Genomic DNA, 18,987 nt, shown 5'->3' with positions numbered 1-18,987 from the left:
CCTCACACACTGGTGAAGCAGGCAGGCAATGGACCACTAAACCTCTTTCCCCTGATGGTGAATAAGTGGAGAGTGGGATTTGACTGGCAAAGAGGGGAAGTAGAGCTCTATTTAACCTTATTTAATCAGGAAGTCCCATGGAGTTCTATTTAAGGACCCTCCTGTCTTTAGCCAGAGTGATTGAGAAATCTGTCTCACCTTCTTCTGAATGGAAGAAATGTTCCCCTGCTAAAATATTTATCAAGCACTATTCATCCAGGAATATGTGACTCATCTGAGACCGTGGAAATGTTTTGTACTGTCGAGTGCCTTAGCAAAAGTTCCTTTCATAACATACACATATTAAACAAGTATAAGACAAGAACAAGTAAGAGATACAGTAAATAAAGTAAAGGCCTTTGCTAGTTACATATTTGCTGTAACTGTGCATTAAGAATGAATGAATTGACACACTGAATGAATGAATTATGTCTTTGTTGTATTTGTCCATTTTTGCAGAATGAGATGCTGGAGGAAGGACATGAGTATGCTGTGATGCTTTACACTTGGAGAAGCTGCTCCAGAGCCATTCCCCAGGTACCACACACACACACACACACACACACACACACACACACACACACACACACAGTTCAACCTGCAAGTTCCTTATCACTGGGCACCCTGAAAACACAGACAAACCTCATGGAATCGTGCAACTATGGCACATTGAACACATTGAAATGTGGCTGTTCTCTTACCAAACCGGACGTCATTCGGCCACCGAATAAGAAGCTGTCAGCGGTTTTCCTGCACTTAAGATAAAGATTAAAGATTTAAGATTAGCCTGCTTTACTGGGTGACTTCATTATTGCTCATAATATGATTTCCCCAAAGTGGACAATTGCAGCTTATACATACATGAAAATAGGAAACCTTGGTGGAAGGAAACATATAAGAGAAAAAAATGCCACATGAATCACGTTTGCCTGCAATCTAGTCTATATCCTTCGCGTTCCACTTCTGGGATTGCTCCAGTGCTGCAGGAAATTCCGCCAGATGCATGTCTTTTCCGTTTCCTTCTGCTTTCTTTGTGTTGGAATTGTAAATTTGGTGGATTTGTGAGGACTATGGTTAACTGCTCCTCAGATCTCTGCAGGGTAAATCCAGACAGCTGGCTAGACTATCTGTCCAATCTGAGGTTTCTGTTGCACGACTATTTTGCAGCGGCTCTGTGCGGAGTTTCGCACCGGCCACGACGATTCTGATTGGTTTAAAGAAATTCCATTAAACCAAAGCACGTTTTCCTCCCATCCCCGAATGCTATGTGGAGTAGCCAGACCCTCCTTCAGCGCACTTTGGAGGAGGGTCTGGCAAAGCTAGACTACCTGCAAACAAACTATAATGTTGCATGAACTAGCTGAACCAAACACTGTACTACTGCTGCTGCTGCAAAATCAAGCTGTACAATGCCACCCTCTTGTGTTTGCTAGGTGAAATGCAATGAGCAGCCCAACAGAGTGGAGATCTACGAGAAAACGGTGGAGGTGTTAGAACCTGAAGTGACCAAGCTCATGAAGTTCATGTACTTCCAGGTAAGACTCTGCTGCATGACAGGGTCTTTTATATTTTATGATCAACTGAACCTGAAAATGTCAAGACAGACATGCCTAGGCAAAACCCTGCAATTGGGCTCATATAATGAAGTACGTTTTCATTTCAGACTTTGCATGTTTGGTGTCTTTTTGGAGACAGAAAGTTGTGTTTTTGTAACTTATTGTAAACATTCCATATATCCTGATTTCTTTGTCTTTACAGCGGAAAGCCATAGAACGTTTCTGTAGCGAAGTGAAGCGTCTGTGTCACGCCGAGAGAAGGAAGGACTTTGTGTCTGAGGCCTACCTGCTCACTCTGGGCAAATTTATTAACATGTTTGCAGTGTTGGACGAACTGAAGAACATGAAGTGTAGTGTTAAGAACGATCACTCTGCCTACAAAAGGTAGTGAACCATAAATGAAAGAATCCTAATGTAATTTAGTCTAGTTAGAGCCAAGGTAACATTTCTCTCCTCCTCTGCCTCCAGGGCAGCTCAATTCTTGAGGAAGATGGCCGACCCTCAGTCCATCCAGGAGTCCCAGAACCTCTCAATGTTTTTAGCCAACCACAACCGGATCACTCAGGTTGGTGTGCAGACTCTAGACAGCGTGTGGTGTAAAAATGTCTAACTATGGATTGTAAGGACATGGAGGAAGCTTTACCAATTAAATTTAATTGACTTAGTGCATTTGTAAAGTGATTCAAGGCTGCTTTTTCAGTGTATCTTTGTAAAAAAAAAGAAAAGAAAAGAAAAGGCCTTTTGATTGAAAGGTGCCTACACATATTTAGTTTTTAATATAACAATTACTGCAACATTCTAAATAGGAAATGACTCAAGGCTAGACAAGATGAGCGGATAAGTGACTCACATTTGTACAAGTGACGTAACTCTTGACTCTGAATAGAAGTGTCATTACGGAGCAATATTTGCTATTAACGTGAACATAAACATCTGTTCTGCTGAACAACCTTTATTCAACTTACATTTTTGCTCTTTACAATCATATAATGATATTAAAGTAAGAAGAATACCATTACACGGTTTGTCAGATTGTTTTGTGTGTAACTGACTATAAATCAGTCCAATGACAGACACTAAGCTTTTAGCTAAATTCAGATAGAGCATGGTCCATTATAAATTCAGCATTTTTAATGACTAAAAGGCCCATTGAAAGCCCATTCTACACATAATGAAACAAAATGCAATTTCTCTTTACAATATATTTTTTTTCTGATTGTTTCTTTTTGAGTTTCAAGCTTTTCATGCAGTGTTGTCAATGTCAGTATTTATGTGTATTTGGGTCTATTTGCAAGGTAGAATGAGGCCTTTCTGGCATTTGCATGTAAATTAATGTATGTGAAGATGACCTGTTGTTCTGTTTCTTTTTCTGTGTAGTGCCTGCACCAACAGTTGGAGGTGATTCCCGGCTACGAGGAGCTTTTGGCAGACATTGTCAACATCTGTGTAGACTATTATGAGAACAAGATGTATCTGACCCCCAGTGAGAAACACATGCTGCTAAAGGTACACACATCCTTACCTGCTGCCCACCTATATCAGTCAATAGTGTGATCTTCAGCTGGCTAAATGTCCTTTGCTGATGTAAAACAAAGTGTGTGTGTGTGTGTGTGTGTGTGTGTGTGTGTGTGTGTGTGTGTGTGTGTGTGTGTGTGTGTGTGTGTGTGTGTGTGTGTGTGTGTGTGTGTGTCTGGTCAGGTGATGGGCTTTGGTCTGTACCTGATGGATGGGAACGTCAGTAATATCTATAAACTCGATGCCAAAAAGAGGATCAACCTGAGCAAGATTGACAAGTTCTTCAAAGTAAGGCTTTTGCTTTCTTGGCATCTCTTTTGTCCTGAGTTGTATTTATGTGCCTGACGTGAGTGTGAGACATTTTTTCCCTGTGTTTTTCAGCTTCAAGTGGTGCCACTCTTTGGAGACATGCAGATAGAGTTGTCGCGCTACATTGAGACAAGCGCCCACTATGAAGAAAACAAGTCCAAGTAAGAGGACCTGTCTAGACATCTATAAACCCTCGTGCACAGAAATGCTCTCAAGCACAAAAGCAGCAATTCTTGACCGCCATGCCATCTGCTCTCGCCCACCCCCCAATCCTACCATCTTCTCCATTTTGTGCCCAGGTGGACGTGCACCCAGAGCAGCATCTCGCCGCAGTACAACCTGTGCGAGCAGATGGTGCAGATCAGGGAGGACCACATCCGCTTCATCTCGGAGCTGGCGCGCTACAGCAACAGCGAAGTGGTGACGGGCTCGGGCCTGGACAGCCAGAAGTCGGACGAGGAGTACCGAGAGCTGTTTGACCTGGCTCTCAGGGGTCTGCAGCTGCTGTCCAAGTGGAGCACGCACGTCATGGAAGTTGTGAGTAAAGCGAGGGGTTGCAGTGTTTCGCAATTACGTCCATTCTGATATTACAGAAACTATTGGGCTCTACTCTGTCAATGCTGCCATCAGTCTGGGACTGGGCCAATCCGGGCCCTCTTTAAAAAAAGACACTAGCCACCCGTCTAAACAACTTTTCCTGGGGAGACCCTGGGTTGATTGTGTTTGTGTGTAGAAAAACGCTTGTGCAACAGGCAATATGCGTGGGCTTAGGTATGAAAAGTTAGTGGTTTTGCCATCGATCGTTGTAACTTTGATCTATTTATAGCTCTCCTTGTCTCTTTCAGTACTCGTGGAAGCTGGTCCATCCCACGGACAAATTCTGTAACAAGGACTGTCCAGGCACAGCGGAGGAGTACGAACGAGCCACGCGATACAATTACACCAGTGAGGAGAAGTTTGCCCTGGTGGAAGTCATCGCCATGATCAAAGGGCTGCAGGTAAAACACTGCCAGCTGTTGAGCAGCTTTTAGTTGATGCTCCCAACAGCTGGTGGTCCAAGGACATTTTTAAAACTTATAGATGAGTAGATATGCAGCTTATTTTGTCAGAAAATTGGATCAAACATGAGAAATTATCCACCAACCATTTTTTTATGTCATCCATTGTTAACCTTAAAGAAATAGTAATAATAATTTTATTAAATTTAATTTCTAGCTGAGAGTTAGCTGAAAAGATCAGTTCCGCTCTTATACGTGTCCGCTGAATATGAAGCTAGAGCCAGAAGACGGATAGCTTAGCTTAGCATAAAGACATGGGGGGGTGGTGGTAAGTGTTAGCCTGGCTCTATCTATTCTTAGTTTTTAGATTTTTCAATGAGGGAGAAGGAGTAAATGTAATATAGGTATGTATATGGAACCATTTTTAAAGGCATACTATGCAGTTTCCATTTTGGAGTCCTTGTATTTAACGTTACCTTTGCTGCTTTTTAGCCCTCTCCAACGAGTGAAAGCCTGACCGAGTGGGACTCTTGTCCAGTTCCTCACGCGGTCAGTTTCTCGTTTTCTTTTCCTTGACTCTTCCGACCGCGCTTTCTTTGTTTTCTTCGTCGACTCTGCCATGATTCACGTCTGAAATGCGTGCTAGTGTCTTCCACAGAGGCTGCTTCTTATATGTTGTTGATGTATGTGACATTGTGCCATAAGGCAAGTCGTGATTCTCGCAAGATTTGGCGTGGCGCCACCTCTCAAAGCTGCATGCTGGTTTTGCCAGCGGCGTCCCCCCCTGCTTTGCTATCGGGATGATTCGCCCGATTACGAGTTCGTTTACCATCGAAATGACTTCGAAGCTGTTATATTAAGGTACAGATCTTGCATAGTGTGCTTTTAACTCAGTAACTGAACCTTTTGTGGAAGAACCATATCAGACACAAATTATTATTCAGAGCTGAGTGGTTTTATGTCCTAAAACGTGTCTGGAGGGCATCTTTAATAGACCCATATGAGCATAAGTGGTATTGGGCTTCTCACCTAACTCTCTTTCAGAAAGTGAAAGTGTATTTCCCAGAGTTGATGGCCAGTAGCCATTATGACCAAGATGTCAGTGCTGATCACGGTGCTGTGTAATGACCTGTGTAGGTTCTGATGGGCCGAATGGAGTCAGTGTTTAACCAGGCCATCAGGAATACCATCTACGCAGCGCTGCAGGACTTTGCCCAGATGACCCTCCGAGAGCCTCTGCGCCAGGCTGTACGCAAGAAGAAGAATGTCCTCATTAGGTACGCACGCACAATGATGATCTGATCAAATGTACTTTAAATGTAATCTCGTGGCTCTTGTCTTAAAGAGCTCAAGCACTTCTCTAATCCTGTTTTCTTCATCTGTAGTGTTCTTCAGGCCATCCGAAAGACCGTCTGTGACTGGGAAGGTGCGAGGGAACCTCCAAATGACCCGTGCCTGAGGGGGGAGAAGGACCCAAAAGGTGGATTCGACATCAAAGTGCCACGCAGGGCTGTAGGACCCTCCAGCACACAGGTAAGACAGGAAATAGATCAGGCTGCTTGAGGAAAGAAGCCAAAACAGAATGCTGTTGGTTAGAGCTGCGCCATATGAGGAAAATATGCAGTGTGCGATAATGTTGTTAACAATATTACTTGCGATAAATAAACAGATATTAAAGTGTGCTCAGTTCTGCATTTCTGCTGCTTTTAGTATTCTGCTAAAACAGGGGTCTTCCACGTTTTTTTTTCAGCCAAGGACCCCTTGACTGAAAGAGAGAGGGATCAGGGACCCCCTACTACATATTGTATAAAATTAGATTGCATATTAAACTCTGCCTACAATAAACGACCCCCTGTTGAAGATCTCTGGGCTAAAATACAACAAATTGCTTGTTTGCTTTAAAACAAATGAACAGAAATAATTTCCAACATTCTTTTATTGAACAAATTGAACATTAAGTTAAATATAAAAGGCAGCACTAAAACAAAGAATGACCATTACATTTTAAAGTGCAGTTTTGTACTGATATTTTCACTCTGAGTGACTTTCAGGATATGTGGCAGCCTTTCACGATGTGTTTATATCTGACTGAAACAAAATGTTTGACTGAAAACATTCCCATCTGGTCTGAACTGGAATCACAAGGGTTCTAATGTTCACACATCTTCAGACTTACTGAATGACTCCATTTTTGTTCTCTGTTACTGCACACATTAATATGCAATTGCATCAATTGCAAATACTTTTGTTTTAAGTGTTTGGGGTGTCTTTGAGCAAGGCTTTTAGTTTAAAAGTTACACTTACACAGTAACACTTTTCACATTTATTTTCCTCAAATAGTGCTTATTCTTTCACTTGAATCAACTCCATGCTGCATGCAAAGGATAATCAGAAAATGGCAGCCATGCTAAATAATGAGGTGGCAAATGATGAGTAATGGTTCATTTTATTTGCCTCCTAAAACTGTTTTTATCTTTGTACCTTTGTCTTCCATCCGCAGCTGTACATGGTGCGCACCATGCTGGAGTCATTGATAGCAGATAAGAGTGGCTCCAAGAAGACTCTGCGCAGCAGTCTGGATGGACCCATAGTGGTGGCCATAGAAGACTTCCACAAGCAATCCTTCTTCTTCACACACCTGCTCAACTTCAGCGGTGAGTACAAACTCTCAGAATATAACAAACTGAAATGACAACAATTGTATAATTGAAGCAGCTCTTGTACAAATGACCTGATGTGTTTTCAAATGAGTTGCAATTACCTGTAGATCTGCAAACATTTCATTTCATTTATTCATAAAGGACAACGCACTATAATCGACATTTCTGTAAATGTGCCAAGATGTTAGCCAGCCGGCTAATTTTCACCTGTAGTCCTTTGGCCAGATGTTCTAAGACTAGAGCAACAGAAAACAGCAAGGCATTTGTACCGGTTAAACCGTACAGACAGAAGTCAATAAGACACCATAAAGACAGCTAGAGCAACAAAATAAGCTTTTTCAAGAAGCCATGCAGAGCAACAGGAAGCAGCAAGACATTATTAAAGTTACACATCAACAGTATCCACATTCAGTACAGGAAGTCATGCAAAAAAACTCAGCCAAGCGACACAGATTAGAGCCATTTTAAAGGTAATTCCTTCATTTTTCTGCACCGTGCTTGCGTCCTTCCTCCCCCCAGAGGCCCTGCAGCAGTGCTGTGACCTGTCCCAGCTGTGGTTCCGAGAGTTCTTCCTGGAGCTGACCATGGGTCGCAGAATCCAGTTCCCCATTGAGATGTCCATGCCCTGGATCCTCACCGACCACATCCTGGAGACCAAGGAGCCCTCCATGATGGAGTAAGAAAAAACTCACATTCTGTACCTTGAGAAAACAGACTGCAATATATAAATACAATTCTCCCTCCTCCAGATACGTGCTGTATCCTCTAGACTTGTACAACGACAGTGGCTACTACGCTCTCACTAAGTTTAAGAAGCAGTTCCTTTATGATGAAATCGAGGCTGAGGTAAAATCTCCCGGCCATTGCTTGAATACATTTGCAGCGATCTTCACCTCGGCGTTGCTCTTTAAAAACAGGACCTTCATGGTGTTTTTCTTATCCTCAGGTTAACCTCTGCTTCGATCAGTTTGTCTACAAGTTAGCAGATCAGATATTTGCCTACTACAAAGCAATGGCTGGAAGGTAGGAGAAGTGACTTTCCTCTGTATACGCTTGGAGCTCCTGGCAAACATTGTCTCTGCAAACTTCATCGACTAAATCACATGTGTTTCACAGCGTCCTCCTAGACAAGCGCTTCAGAGCAGAGTGTAAAAACTATGGCGTGATCATCCCGTACCCTCCATCAAACCGCTACGAGACGCTGCTCAAACAGAGACACGTACAGGTACTGGACACATGGAAAGCAGTCCTCTATGGCTCATCTAGGGCGTCATTGTTTCTGTTCTACTCCATATGTGCATGGATACAGACCCACAGCCAGGGTGTTGTACAGTATTTCTTAACCATTCCTCTTGTGTCTTGCAGCTGCTGGGTCGCTCTATTGACCTGAACCGTCTGATCACCCAGAGGATCTCGGCAGCCATGTACAAGTCTATGGACCACGCCATCAGCCGCTTTGAGAGCGAGGACCTCACCTCCATAGTGGTAAGATCCCACACCCCAAACTAACACCAAATCAACTTTGTGTTCTCACTAGTCTATATCGACGACGATTCATTTACGGGATTGCTCCGTTGCCGCCGGATGTCCCTCGCTTTCAGCGGAAATTACAGTGTTTTCACTCTGTTGTTAGAATACACATTACACACAGGCCTGAATTACACACACACGCCCAGTACCTCTTCACGCACTAATGGAGAGATGTCAGAGTGGGGGGGCTGCAGCTGGGTCTGGCAATGCGAGACTATGTTCCCGTACACTCCCTGTCTCCCTTGTCGACAGGAGTTGGAGTGGCTGCTGGAGATCAACAGACTAACCCACCGGCTCCTGTGTAAGCACCTAACCCTGGACAGCTTCGACGCCATGTTCCGCGAGGCCAACCACAACGTCTCCGCTCCCTACGGACGAATCACGCTCCACGTCTTCTGGGAGCTCAACTTTGACTTCCTCCCCAACTACTGCTACAACGGATCGACAAACCGGTCAGTTTGTAGAGTTTTTCCTGGCTCAGAATGTGCCTTTTTGGGGGGACACATATGAAGCGGGGGTCTGGGGGGTCCTCCCCCCAGGAAATTTTCAGCATCAAAGACTTCTTTTCCTGCATTCTAATACAATTTCAGGCACAGATTTATGGTGAAAACGTCTTAGTTTATCTCAAGGAAAATACAAAAATTCTGCAGGTAACAATTTACATTGACCCGTTTTCATTTTTTTTTTATATCAGAAAATATGGGACGTAGAAATAAGCGCTGAAAATGTGTAGAAGAAAAATATAACAATTTAAAACATTTTTAAGGGTTAAAATTTTAAATATAATGGAATATAATGCAGCAAGAGAAGGGGGGCTTTTGCATCCGACTACAATTGACCACAAAGTCCAGTTCATTTGATTAGTATGAGCAGGGCAGAACCAGAATCTTTTTCCCAAGGAGCACGTTTTGCTCCTCAGTTGAAAAATGTTGAAGTGACTTACATAAGGTAACTGCTATTACTGTCGTAGCTAATTTGTACAATAATACAATAGTGTTATGAATACAAAACATTATGAAGTGTAATGTTTTCTAATTTGAAATATTGATAAATAAATGGTCAGTGATGTTGAATAGCCTATAGGCCTACAGAAGTGTAACGGACCGCCCCTACGGTCGGCAGGCATGTGAACCGCGGATTCATTGGAATTATGTAACTATCATAGTGTGAAATAGTTGTGGAACAGGGCTCAGCAGAGAGGCGGAGCAGGACGACGTCTCTGCAGTTTATTCAGGGAGTCAGGGCAATGGCGCTAAAGTACTCAAAACGTTGGTTTACACGCGTACTAACGTACGGCTCGCATCAGGTGTTAAAACAAACCGTACAAAAAAAACACAGTCAGATGTATTTAACGCTACTACGAGACGTTTTTACAAGTTATGAAACTGTCTGAATGTAATACTGATAGACAGCAGCGCAGGAACAACCCTGAGTTTGCAGGGGTGGTGGAAATCAAAAATCATGTGTTGTGATTATTATTTTCTTTGCCATTATTTTCCCTAGAATCAATATTTTTTTTTCTGTTTCTTTTTTTTAACCAATGAACCAATTTTCTCTACAGCTTTGTACGTACAGCCATTCCCTTCACCCAGGAGCCTCAAAGGGACAAGCCAGCCAACGTGCAGCCTTACTACCTGTATGGGTCCAAGGTACTGCCGACTTGAATTTGATATCACAGAAAAGATTTTCCTAGTCTTGGTGCAGCATGTGTAAAGGAAAGCTGTCTTCCTATTGTTCTATTGATTAACCCAGCTTCTGTTTCCTCCTCTCTTCTCAGCCTCTGAATATTGCCTACTCCCACATATACAGCTCCTACAGAAACTTTGTTGGCCCGCCCCACTTTAAGACCATCTGTCGTCTCCTTGGTTACCAAGGCATTGCTGTAGTGATGGAGGAGCTGCTAAAGATTGTCAAGAGCCTGGTATTTTGTCTTCATTTTCCATTGCATCCCTAAAAACACATTTTCTTTCTTAGTGTGTTGACTTCTAACAGTGCTGTTTTTTGTTTTGTTCTCTCTTTGTGCCCTCTCTTCCCTTTGCCTGCTGCGTTCTATCTATCTTCCATGTTGTCACTTTGCAGTTACAGGGCACCATCCTGCAGTACGTAAAAACACTGATAGAAGTCATGCCCAAGATCTGCCGCCTACCGCGCCATGAGTACGGCTCTCCAGGTGACCTTACAGTCCCCACTGTTACACTTAATAGAGTGCATGTGGGGTTATATCTGTAGAATTTATAACATCAATTTTCATGCCATTAAAGCTGTATTAAGTTATACTTACAACATTTAGATGCATAGAAGAGTGGAGACAGAAATGCATTTACAAATGTATCTGAAAGTGAAACCCTACTTGAGTCAGATTAGGATTAATGGGCAGTTGCATCTATTTTGATTCAGTTTTTTGCTACATTTAATACACTTCCATGCAGTTCAATTCCTATTTTCCTACTAGCTCAATCCTTCTCCGTACTTTGTGCACATGCTACAGTACCTCTTTGAGTGCAGTCAGGGCTTGGAAACATTACTGGAATAAAATATTACTTGGAGCAGCAGTTAAAGATTTGCAGCACATAGCCAGCAGAAGAAAAGGCTGACAACATAAAACAACACTACATCAACAGCCAGCAACTCTGCTACAGTGGTAAACAAGTTTTGGATAGGGGGTATAATATAAATAAATAAAATAAATATACACTCAAAGTTATAAATTATCCAATACAGAAATCAAATTTGTATTTTTTCCATGTTTGCCATTCCAGGTATCTTAGAGTTCTTCCACCATCAGCTCAAGGATATCATTGAGTATGCTGAGCTGAAGACAGATGTGTTCCAGAGTTTAAGGGAGGTGGGAAATGCTATCCTCTTCTGTCTGCTCATCGAGCAAGCTCTGGTAAGACATTTCCTTTTAGCTTCCATTTCCCTTCAAACTGTTATATCACTGGGTTCTACCCCTGACCCTATCTTCCTCTTCTTTCTCTGTTGTTTTGACATGTTGTTTATCTCTGTATTTTCTTGCCATATTAGGTGTCTCCCCTTATTCCTCTGCTTTCCCCACCTTCCCACTGTTAATTCCTTGTATGGTCAGGGTCTGCTAATGTGAAGCGGTCTTGACTACCAATTTTTTGTGTGGGTGACCAATAACCTGGGCGCCTGGAGGTTTCTGCCCAATTTATGATGTCAATTCACATCCTTAATCAAATATGAGGGACAGAAACTGTCAGGCTCCCAGTCTACGTGCCCCCAAGTATGTTTAATCTTTGATGTGTGTTTTTTTTCTGAAATACAACTCTATTTTTCATTACACGCTGGCAACTACCACAGGTGGTAAGGATTTAGGTTTTCTCTTTGGTACCAAAATAACACCAAGACGGAATGTCCTTTTGTCTTTTATTTCTTGTTGGTTTGGGCTGCTGTCTTTCTGTTTCTTCTTCTTCTACCATGTTAGTTTGTCACACAATCAGCCATGGAAGCAAAGGGACTGAGACAATTTGGTTTGTCTTTTGATTTTATTAGGAATTAAGGGAATATATCACTTTTGACACAAAAACCTAAATAAAGTCTTTGTATTTAAAGACATTTGTTTAATAAAAAGGACACATTTGGCTGCTTTATTATAGAACAGTTGTGCCTTGTCTTCCATGGAAGAGGTGATAGTCCATTTCTGGTTGGTCTCCATACTCTCTTCTGTTTCAGGGTGCTTGTGATGCCTGTCTAAATAACAACTAACTCAACCGTCACTCTTTGATTTTTCTTTTACTATACTGTCTGACTGCACTAACGTGTGTGTGTATAGGGTGTTTATGCATATGTTGGTTTGGACTACGTGTGTGTGTGTGTGTGTGTGTGTGTGTGTGTGTGTGTGTGTGTGTGTGTGTGTGTGTGTGTGTGTGTGTGTGTGTGTGTGTGTGTGTGTCTTGGTTTTTTTAATCATTGCATGGCTCTTTTCTCATTCTTCACCCTTTTTAGTTTCAAGATGCTGCTTCTCTGCATTTGGTTTAGCTTGTTGTCTTGACTAACTATTGCCATGGCAACCATCTAGCTAGCTAAATAGGAATGACCTCACATAGCTAGAATACCACTAACACACTGCCATTTAACCTGGAAAGGGTTAGAGTTTATTAAGATGGATGTAAACTTGACCTATTGCTGCCAAACCAGATTAGATGGGATGCTGTACTTAGAACAAATGTATAATCCTGCTAATATTAGCCTGTCATCATGGCTTGATAAACATAGCCTCATGATAAACACATTAGCTGAAGATACGGTTGAGTAGTCCATCCGAATACTTCTACACCATGGAGCTCATGGCAGTGCTCTTATAACTTTAAAGGTATAATATGCAATGCTTTCCTCAAAAAACTAAGGCAAAAGTACTCTCTCTAAATGATCACTTCTGTCCCACTGGAAGTGGTGGTGGTGTCTGTATCTGCAGAGAACCTGCCCTCTGCCTGTCTTCTTTTTCTTTTCTTGTGACATTTCTGGGCGTGGTCAAAGTGCCTTTCTGCCCGACGTGGGTGGGTAACCCCCAGCCTACAGTATAACGGCGTGCAGTGTGTGCAGCCGCTGTCATTCCCAAGCGCCGCTTTGCCCCTCAGCGTCTCCTATCGAAGCACAAGTCGAACTGACGCAGAAGCGGATGGGATGAAGCTCTGCATTCACTCCTAATCTGACAGCGTTGCACCCCCCAGCTGAAGTCTGGCTGGGTTTAGTTTAGATTTGCTTTACATCATAATAGCTGCAAACAAATTAAAGAAAAGAGACTTTATTGCTTTGATTAGTGCTTTGTTTAGCACTCCTCTCCATTTACTCTCTAGTTCACTCGACCACCGCTGCTCTCTCTCTCTCTGTCTCTGTCTGTCTGTCTGTCTGTCTGTCTGTCTGTGTCTCTCCCTCTCCCTCTCTCTCTCTGGCCGTTAAGCCGAGGAGGAGGGGCCAACTTTGAACGGTCTGTTTACACACAGTAAAGCCGTACTCACTACATAGTCTACCTTTTAAGCATTTAAAATATGATTTTAAAGCTATAATTCTTAGTTGTAACAAAAGTTTTCAGGAATTCAGCTAGTTTCAAGATGCTGCTTCTCTGCATTTGTTTTAGCTTGTTGTCTTGACTAACTATTGCCATGGCAACCACCTAGCTACCTAAATAGGAACAACCTCACATAGCTAGAATACCACTAACACACTGCCATTTAACCTGGAAAGGGTTAGAGTTTATTAAGATGGATGTAAACTTGACCTATTGCTGCCAAACCAGATTAGATGGGATGCTGTACTTAGAACAAATGTATAATCCTGCTAATATTAGCCTGTCATCATGGCTTGATAAACATAGCCTCATGGTAAACACATTAGCTGAAGATACTGTTGAGTAATCCATCCGAATGCTCATGGCAGTGCTCTTGAAATGCTTTAAAAGCTTTCATTCTTAGTTGTAACATTTTGAGACTAAGTTATGGAATTCAGCTGAGAGTATTTGGGGCGGGTTCTTTAAAATCAACGTCACCTCATGGCTCCCTGCATGCTCTGTAAGGGTGTCCATAAAGCCAAGTGAGTGGTGTACTTTGAATTAAAATGACCGTTTCTTGTGTTCTGCTTGAATCTTAGTCCCAGGAGGAAGTGTGTGACCTGCTTCACGCCGCCCCCTTCCAGAACATTCTGCCCAGAGTCTACATCAAAGGTATACTCAAGGGTCAGAAACAGTAAATGCAAGGCAGATGGCTGGAAAATAAATAAATCAATTTACTCGTCCTAGCGTGTCCATTTCTTGTACAGTATGTACATGTCCCTCCTTGTGTTTGTGTGTTATTTAGAGGGAGAGCGTCTGGAGGTCAGGATGAAAAGGCTGGAAGCCAAGTACGCCCCTCTTCACCTTGTGCCTCTAATCGAGAGGTTGGGAACCCCACAGGTGAGTTCAACACAGGGCTGGGCAGAATATCCATATTATATCCATATATGAGGCAGGATATCGTCGTAACTTTTAGATATCGTAATATGGCATGTTTGTTTTGTAAGTGATGTCATTTTCTGAACCTACCAGACTGTTGTAACTGTTTACCCACTTAGTCATTATATCCACATTACTGATGATTATTTATCAAACATCTCATTGTGTAAATATTTTGTAAAATCGCCAATTGTCAATATCATAGCAACATCGACATCGAGGTATTTGCTCAAAAATATTGTGATATTTGATATTCTCCATATGGCCCAGCTCTAGTTTACCATCACTCTGTGTTTAAGAAAGCAGATGGATAATGACCAATCTGATACTTTATAGATACTTGATCAAACAAACTAAATCTAATTATTTCAAAATTTTTGTTCAGTTTGTCCCTTAATATTTCAATAGGAATAATAAAGTATTACGGCTGTTCTTTTCACCAGCAAATTGCCATTGCCCGTGAGGGGGACCTGCTGACCAAAGAGCGCCTGTGCTGCGGCCTTTCCATGTTCGAGGTCATCCTGACACGCATCCGCAGCTTCCTGCAGGACGGGGTGTGGCGTGGGCCCCCGCCCACCAACGGTGTGATGCATGTCGACGAGTGTATGGAGTTCCACCGCCTGTGGAGTGCCATGCAGTTCGTCTACTGCATCCCTGTGGGCACACACGAATTCACAGCAGAGTAAGTGGCAGCTGGCTGCTTTGTGTACAGTAGGAGTTTGTTGGATAACCACATCTGAAGCCAAACCTGACCATGGAACTCAACACTCTTTTGCGTATCGGTTTGCCAATATCCAAATACTCTGTTAAAAAAAAAAAAAAAAAAAATTGAATTCTTGATTTGTTTATTCAGTGAAAATGCCAGAAATCTGGCCAAAAGCTAACAAAATATTTTGAAAGTTTGTACTCAACTTGGTGGAAAAGTTGGCATGTGTAGAAAGAGAAGATGTGATGAAGCTTAATGGAAACAGACTTTTTTAGTACACCTTGACGTTTATTCTTCTTCTGCCATAGGCAAAGCATTCATATCATGCTGCTACTTATGACATGGCTCTACTACAGTGTGAGAAATAAGAAATAAAATAAAATAAAAAGAGGCACGTATCCGTGACCACACCTTAGTTCAGTCCAGACAGGGACATTTTTGAGTCAGCAGCTGATACAAACACTACAGGGTACACTTGGATCAGAAGAGACCAGATACTGTTTCACACTTAATTATGTCATCTTTAATAGCCCCTATTATGCTTTTTTTTTTCTTTTCATCTTTTAGTGTGTAATAGATTTTTGCGTATGCAATAGATGTATAAATGGAGCTTTCTCTCCCACAGACAGCACTTTTTCTCAACTGTCTGAAAATGCATTGCCCACATTCTTGTTTGAAATTCCTCAATTAGTGATGTCATTAACTGTAGGCAGTGCTTCGGGGATGGGCTGAACTGGGCCGGCTGTGCCATCATCGTGCTGTTGGGACAGCAGCGTCGTTTTGATCTCTTTGACTTCTGCTACCACCTGCTCAAAGTCCAAAGACAGGACGGCAAGGATGAGATCATCAAAAATGTGGTGGGTATACTTTTATCCACTACATTTACTCCCACACATAAACACACCTCTCATACGTCGTCCGACTTATTCCTCTTTCTGTTGTTTGCCTCGACAGCCCCTGAAGAAGATGGCAGACCGCATCAGGAAGTATCAGATCCTCAACAATGAGATCTTTGCCATCCTCAACAAGTACATGAAGGCGGTGGAGACGGACAGTTCCACTGTGGAGCACGTTCGCTGTTTCCAGCCTCCTATACACCAATCCCTGGCTACCACCTGTTGAAAAAGACCCTTCACACATAGTGCACGCACACACCCACACACTCAAAACACAACATAGCTGTGAAACGGATTTCTGCCTCTCTCTGGTCTCGTAGAGTCATAGATTACTACGATGGCTCCACATTGGCTTTAAGAATCCAAAGACAAATCCCTTTCAAACTCTTCCTCTATCTAAAAATGTGGCTGTCTCTGAATTCTTGAAGCATTAACCCTTAGACGTGGACCAGGCCAGAGGCGAAGTGTATATTCACACTTTGTCTTTTTTTTATTTTACTATCTGTGTGGCTCTCACTCAGACTCATGCATGCCTTCTCTTCTTCCTTCCGCTGCACACCTGTGGATTGGACCACTGACACAAATGCCAAAAGAGTATCTCTATCCTATAATCTGAAGCCACTTGTTTGACGTTCCCAGCCATTGGGACTCATAAACGCCTTTTTAGAATTTGCAATCAAGAGCAGAGACAAAAGTAAATCGAACATGGTTTAAATAAAAGACAAAATAATGCAACAAAATAACTCATTTTTCTAAGTTATATAAGGATCTTTTAACATGGTGCTCCTAAGTGCTACTACAGCTACTAACCGTAGCAGCACAGGCACCTGTGCTACCATTATGCGTGTCCTCTATTACCAAACCTGTTTATTGTGATACATTTCAGTCATTTGTATAATAATCTGGTCTGCCCTTGTTCGTGGTACACAATGTCTATCATGATGCATTTGAATAATTCCTCACCTGCTTGCTTTCAAAGGAATGAAGGTACATCACATTTTTGATTTGCTTTTATTTCTCTCACCCCTTATCTGGTTTTCTTACGTCATTTTTATTCAGTACCAGTTCCACTGTAAATTTCACTGTTGAACTAAGTGAAGTGTTGAGTGTTGTAATTGTTCTTGTTTTTAATTATTAATATTTTAATTTACACATCCTTGGTATACTTGCCTCTCTACTACTGGCTGGACACCTTATCAACTGTTTTCTCTCTCTCGCTCTCTTTCTTTTGTCTCTGTTGGAAAGATTTTTTTTATATTATGTACATTAATACAGTGATATTATTTACAATTTGGAAAAGACACATCTTCAACTGGGTAAATGTGTTTTCTTTTTTCAAGAGTAAAAAAAGAAAGGGAGGATTAGAAAATCCCTCTAGGTTGTATAAAGACAGTGTGCTGTTCAGAGTGTGAATGGATGATGCTGGTCTAGCAGAGCTATGAAATACTCAGCACATAAAGGAAAAACAAAAAACTAAAATGTCAGTTCTAATTAAAGGGCAGTTTCCTAAATATAGTCAGTATTTACTATTGTTGGACTTTTGCTTTAGATTTAGCAGTGTTAGCGAAATATGCAAAATGTGTCCCTATTTTTGTTTTCCTAACAAGGAAAACAAATGCATTATTAAGAAGTAACCCTCCCCAAACTGCCCTCTAATCTTTTTCTGCTCCATTTTGAATGAACAAACTTTCTTTTTTTTAACTCCAGTGTCTTTTTATCATATTTATTCAACTCCGACGTACTGTTCATTTAAAGTTAGTCTAGTAAAAACAAAGGAACTGATGTATCATCTCAAAACCTTAGCATGGCAAGTGTAATTTATTGTCATCAATGGCTCCATTTGTGACATGAGGCTTTGTTTATTATATTGTTGTACAAGTGACCATGTTTTGAAGTACAAAAAAGTGGAGAAAAAGAATATAAAATGTACAACAATGGTCCTGCAAAGGATTTGAAATGATGTTGTATTTCCATGAAATAAAAAATGTTTAACTGAAAAAATTGAGTTGTGTTTAGGATATTGGTTTTTCAATGGGTTCTACCTTAAGTACTCATCTTCAGTGTTGTTTGTTCAGGTGTGTCTGGGCTTTTTCCCTTACATGTAGAAAAATGAATTAGCTGGCTAGGTTTGTTGACCCACTGACATGTACACACAGGGAAATAGTTTAATGATATGAGGAGAATAAGTTAAATTCTGTGACTCAACATGGCAGACTTAAATAAATAGAAGGGATTTAAAGGAGGAAAACATTCAGACCATATGGGGACATATATTTTTCAGAAATATAATTGAGCAGTTTAATAAAACCAAATGCGATTTTTTTTTTCTGATTCTTTTTAAATACCTTGGAAATTTTACAGGTTTTGGTTGGTGGCTTTAGTATAACATGTCTTTGGTCAGTAGGATCTGGTTGGCTAAGTGTAGACTCATGACCTCAGCATTTCTAACGTGCTAATTTTTGCAATGTTAATACAAAGTACATTTTCTTTGGTACACATAGAGTATACAAGTCCACAACTAAGAAAAACCTATTTAAACAGCTTTGTATAAAGTGTTATAGTTTCCTATTCCGACTCATAGATACGCTATATTACAGTATAATTCTTAGTGGATATAATGAAAATTCAACATCTGATAGGAGCAAAGGAAAAATGTCGTTTATTTTTCAGAAACATAGGCACATATGCTGTTACGGGGTATTAATTAAACTTAAAATAATTAAAAACTTAAAAAAAATTAATCTATACATGGATTTTGCACGCACGCACACGCACACAAAATATGAAGACTACAAGGATGGGAGGGACAAAAAAAGGGAGGAATAGCGTCA

At 41.4% G+C, this 18,987-nt stretch overlaps 1 protein-coding gene across 2 annotated transcripts in view; it reads left to right on the top strand.

The window, feature by feature from the left end:
* The window catches only part of cyfip2 (cytoplasmic FMR1 interacting protein 2), a 26,602-nt gene extending 8,469 nt beyond the window's left edge, over positions 1–18,133 (top strand). For both annotated transcript variants that reach the window (XM_028589007.1, XM_028589008.1), the window contains exons 4-30: positions 499–576; positions 1,473–1,574; positions 1,798–1,979; positions 2,064–2,160; positions 2,973–3,101; positions 3,294–3,398; positions 3,492–3,580; positions 3,719–3,956; positions 4,265–4,417; positions 5,555–5,694; positions 5,803–5,950; positions 6,918–7,071; positions 7,597–7,753; positions 7,827–7,923; positions 8,024–8,100; positions 8,194–8,302; positions 8,443–8,562; positions 8,860–9,059; positions 10,169–10,256; positions 10,385–10,528; positions 10,687–10,777; positions 11,367–11,497; positions 14,215–14,287; positions 14,421–14,515; positions 14,998–15,236; positions 15,970–16,117; positions 16,215–18,133. In XM_028589007.1, coding sequence (XP_028444808.1) covers positions 499–576; positions 1,473–1,574; positions 1,798–1,979; positions 2,064–2,160; positions 2,973–3,101; positions 3,294–3,398; positions 3,492–3,580; positions 3,719–3,956; positions 4,265–4,417; positions 5,555–5,694; positions 5,803–5,950; positions 6,918–7,071; positions 7,597–7,753; positions 7,827–7,923; positions 8,024–8,100; positions 8,194–8,302; positions 8,443–8,562; positions 8,860–9,059; positions 10,169–10,256; positions 10,385–10,528; positions 10,687–10,777; positions 11,367–11,497; positions 14,215–14,287; positions 14,421–14,515; positions 14,998–15,236; positions 15,970–16,117; positions 16,215–16,382 — 3,552 coding nt within the window. In that variant the 3' untranslated portion in view covers positions 16,383–18,133. The remainder of the gene's footprint in view (positions 1–498; positions 577–1,472; positions 1,575–1,797; positions 1,980–2,063; positions 2,161–2,972; positions 3,102–3,293; positions 3,399–3,491; positions 3,581–3,718; positions 3,957–4,264; positions 4,418–5,554; positions 5,695–5,802; positions 5,951–6,917; positions 7,072–7,596; positions 7,754–7,826; positions 7,924–8,023; positions 8,101–8,193; positions 8,303–8,442; positions 8,563–8,859; positions 9,060–10,168; positions 10,257–10,384; positions 10,529–10,686; positions 10,778–11,366; positions 11,498–14,214; positions 14,288–14,420; positions 14,516–14,997; positions 15,237–15,969; positions 16,118–16,214) is intronic.
* The last annotated feature ends 854 nt before the right edge of the window (positions 18,134–18,987 follow it).

The sequence above is a fragment of the Perca flavescens genome, chromosome 10 (assembly GCF_004354835.1).
Source record: "Perca flavescens isolate YP-PL-M2 chromosome 10, PFLA_1.0, whole genome shotgun sequence".
In the NCBI taxonomy this organism is placed as follows: Eukaryota; Metazoa; Chordata; class Actinopteri; order Perciformes; family Percidae; genus Perca; species Perca flavescens.
The sequence above is the reverse complement of the archived record's forward strand: the minus strand, read 5'-3'. Positions and strand labels throughout refer to the sequence as shown.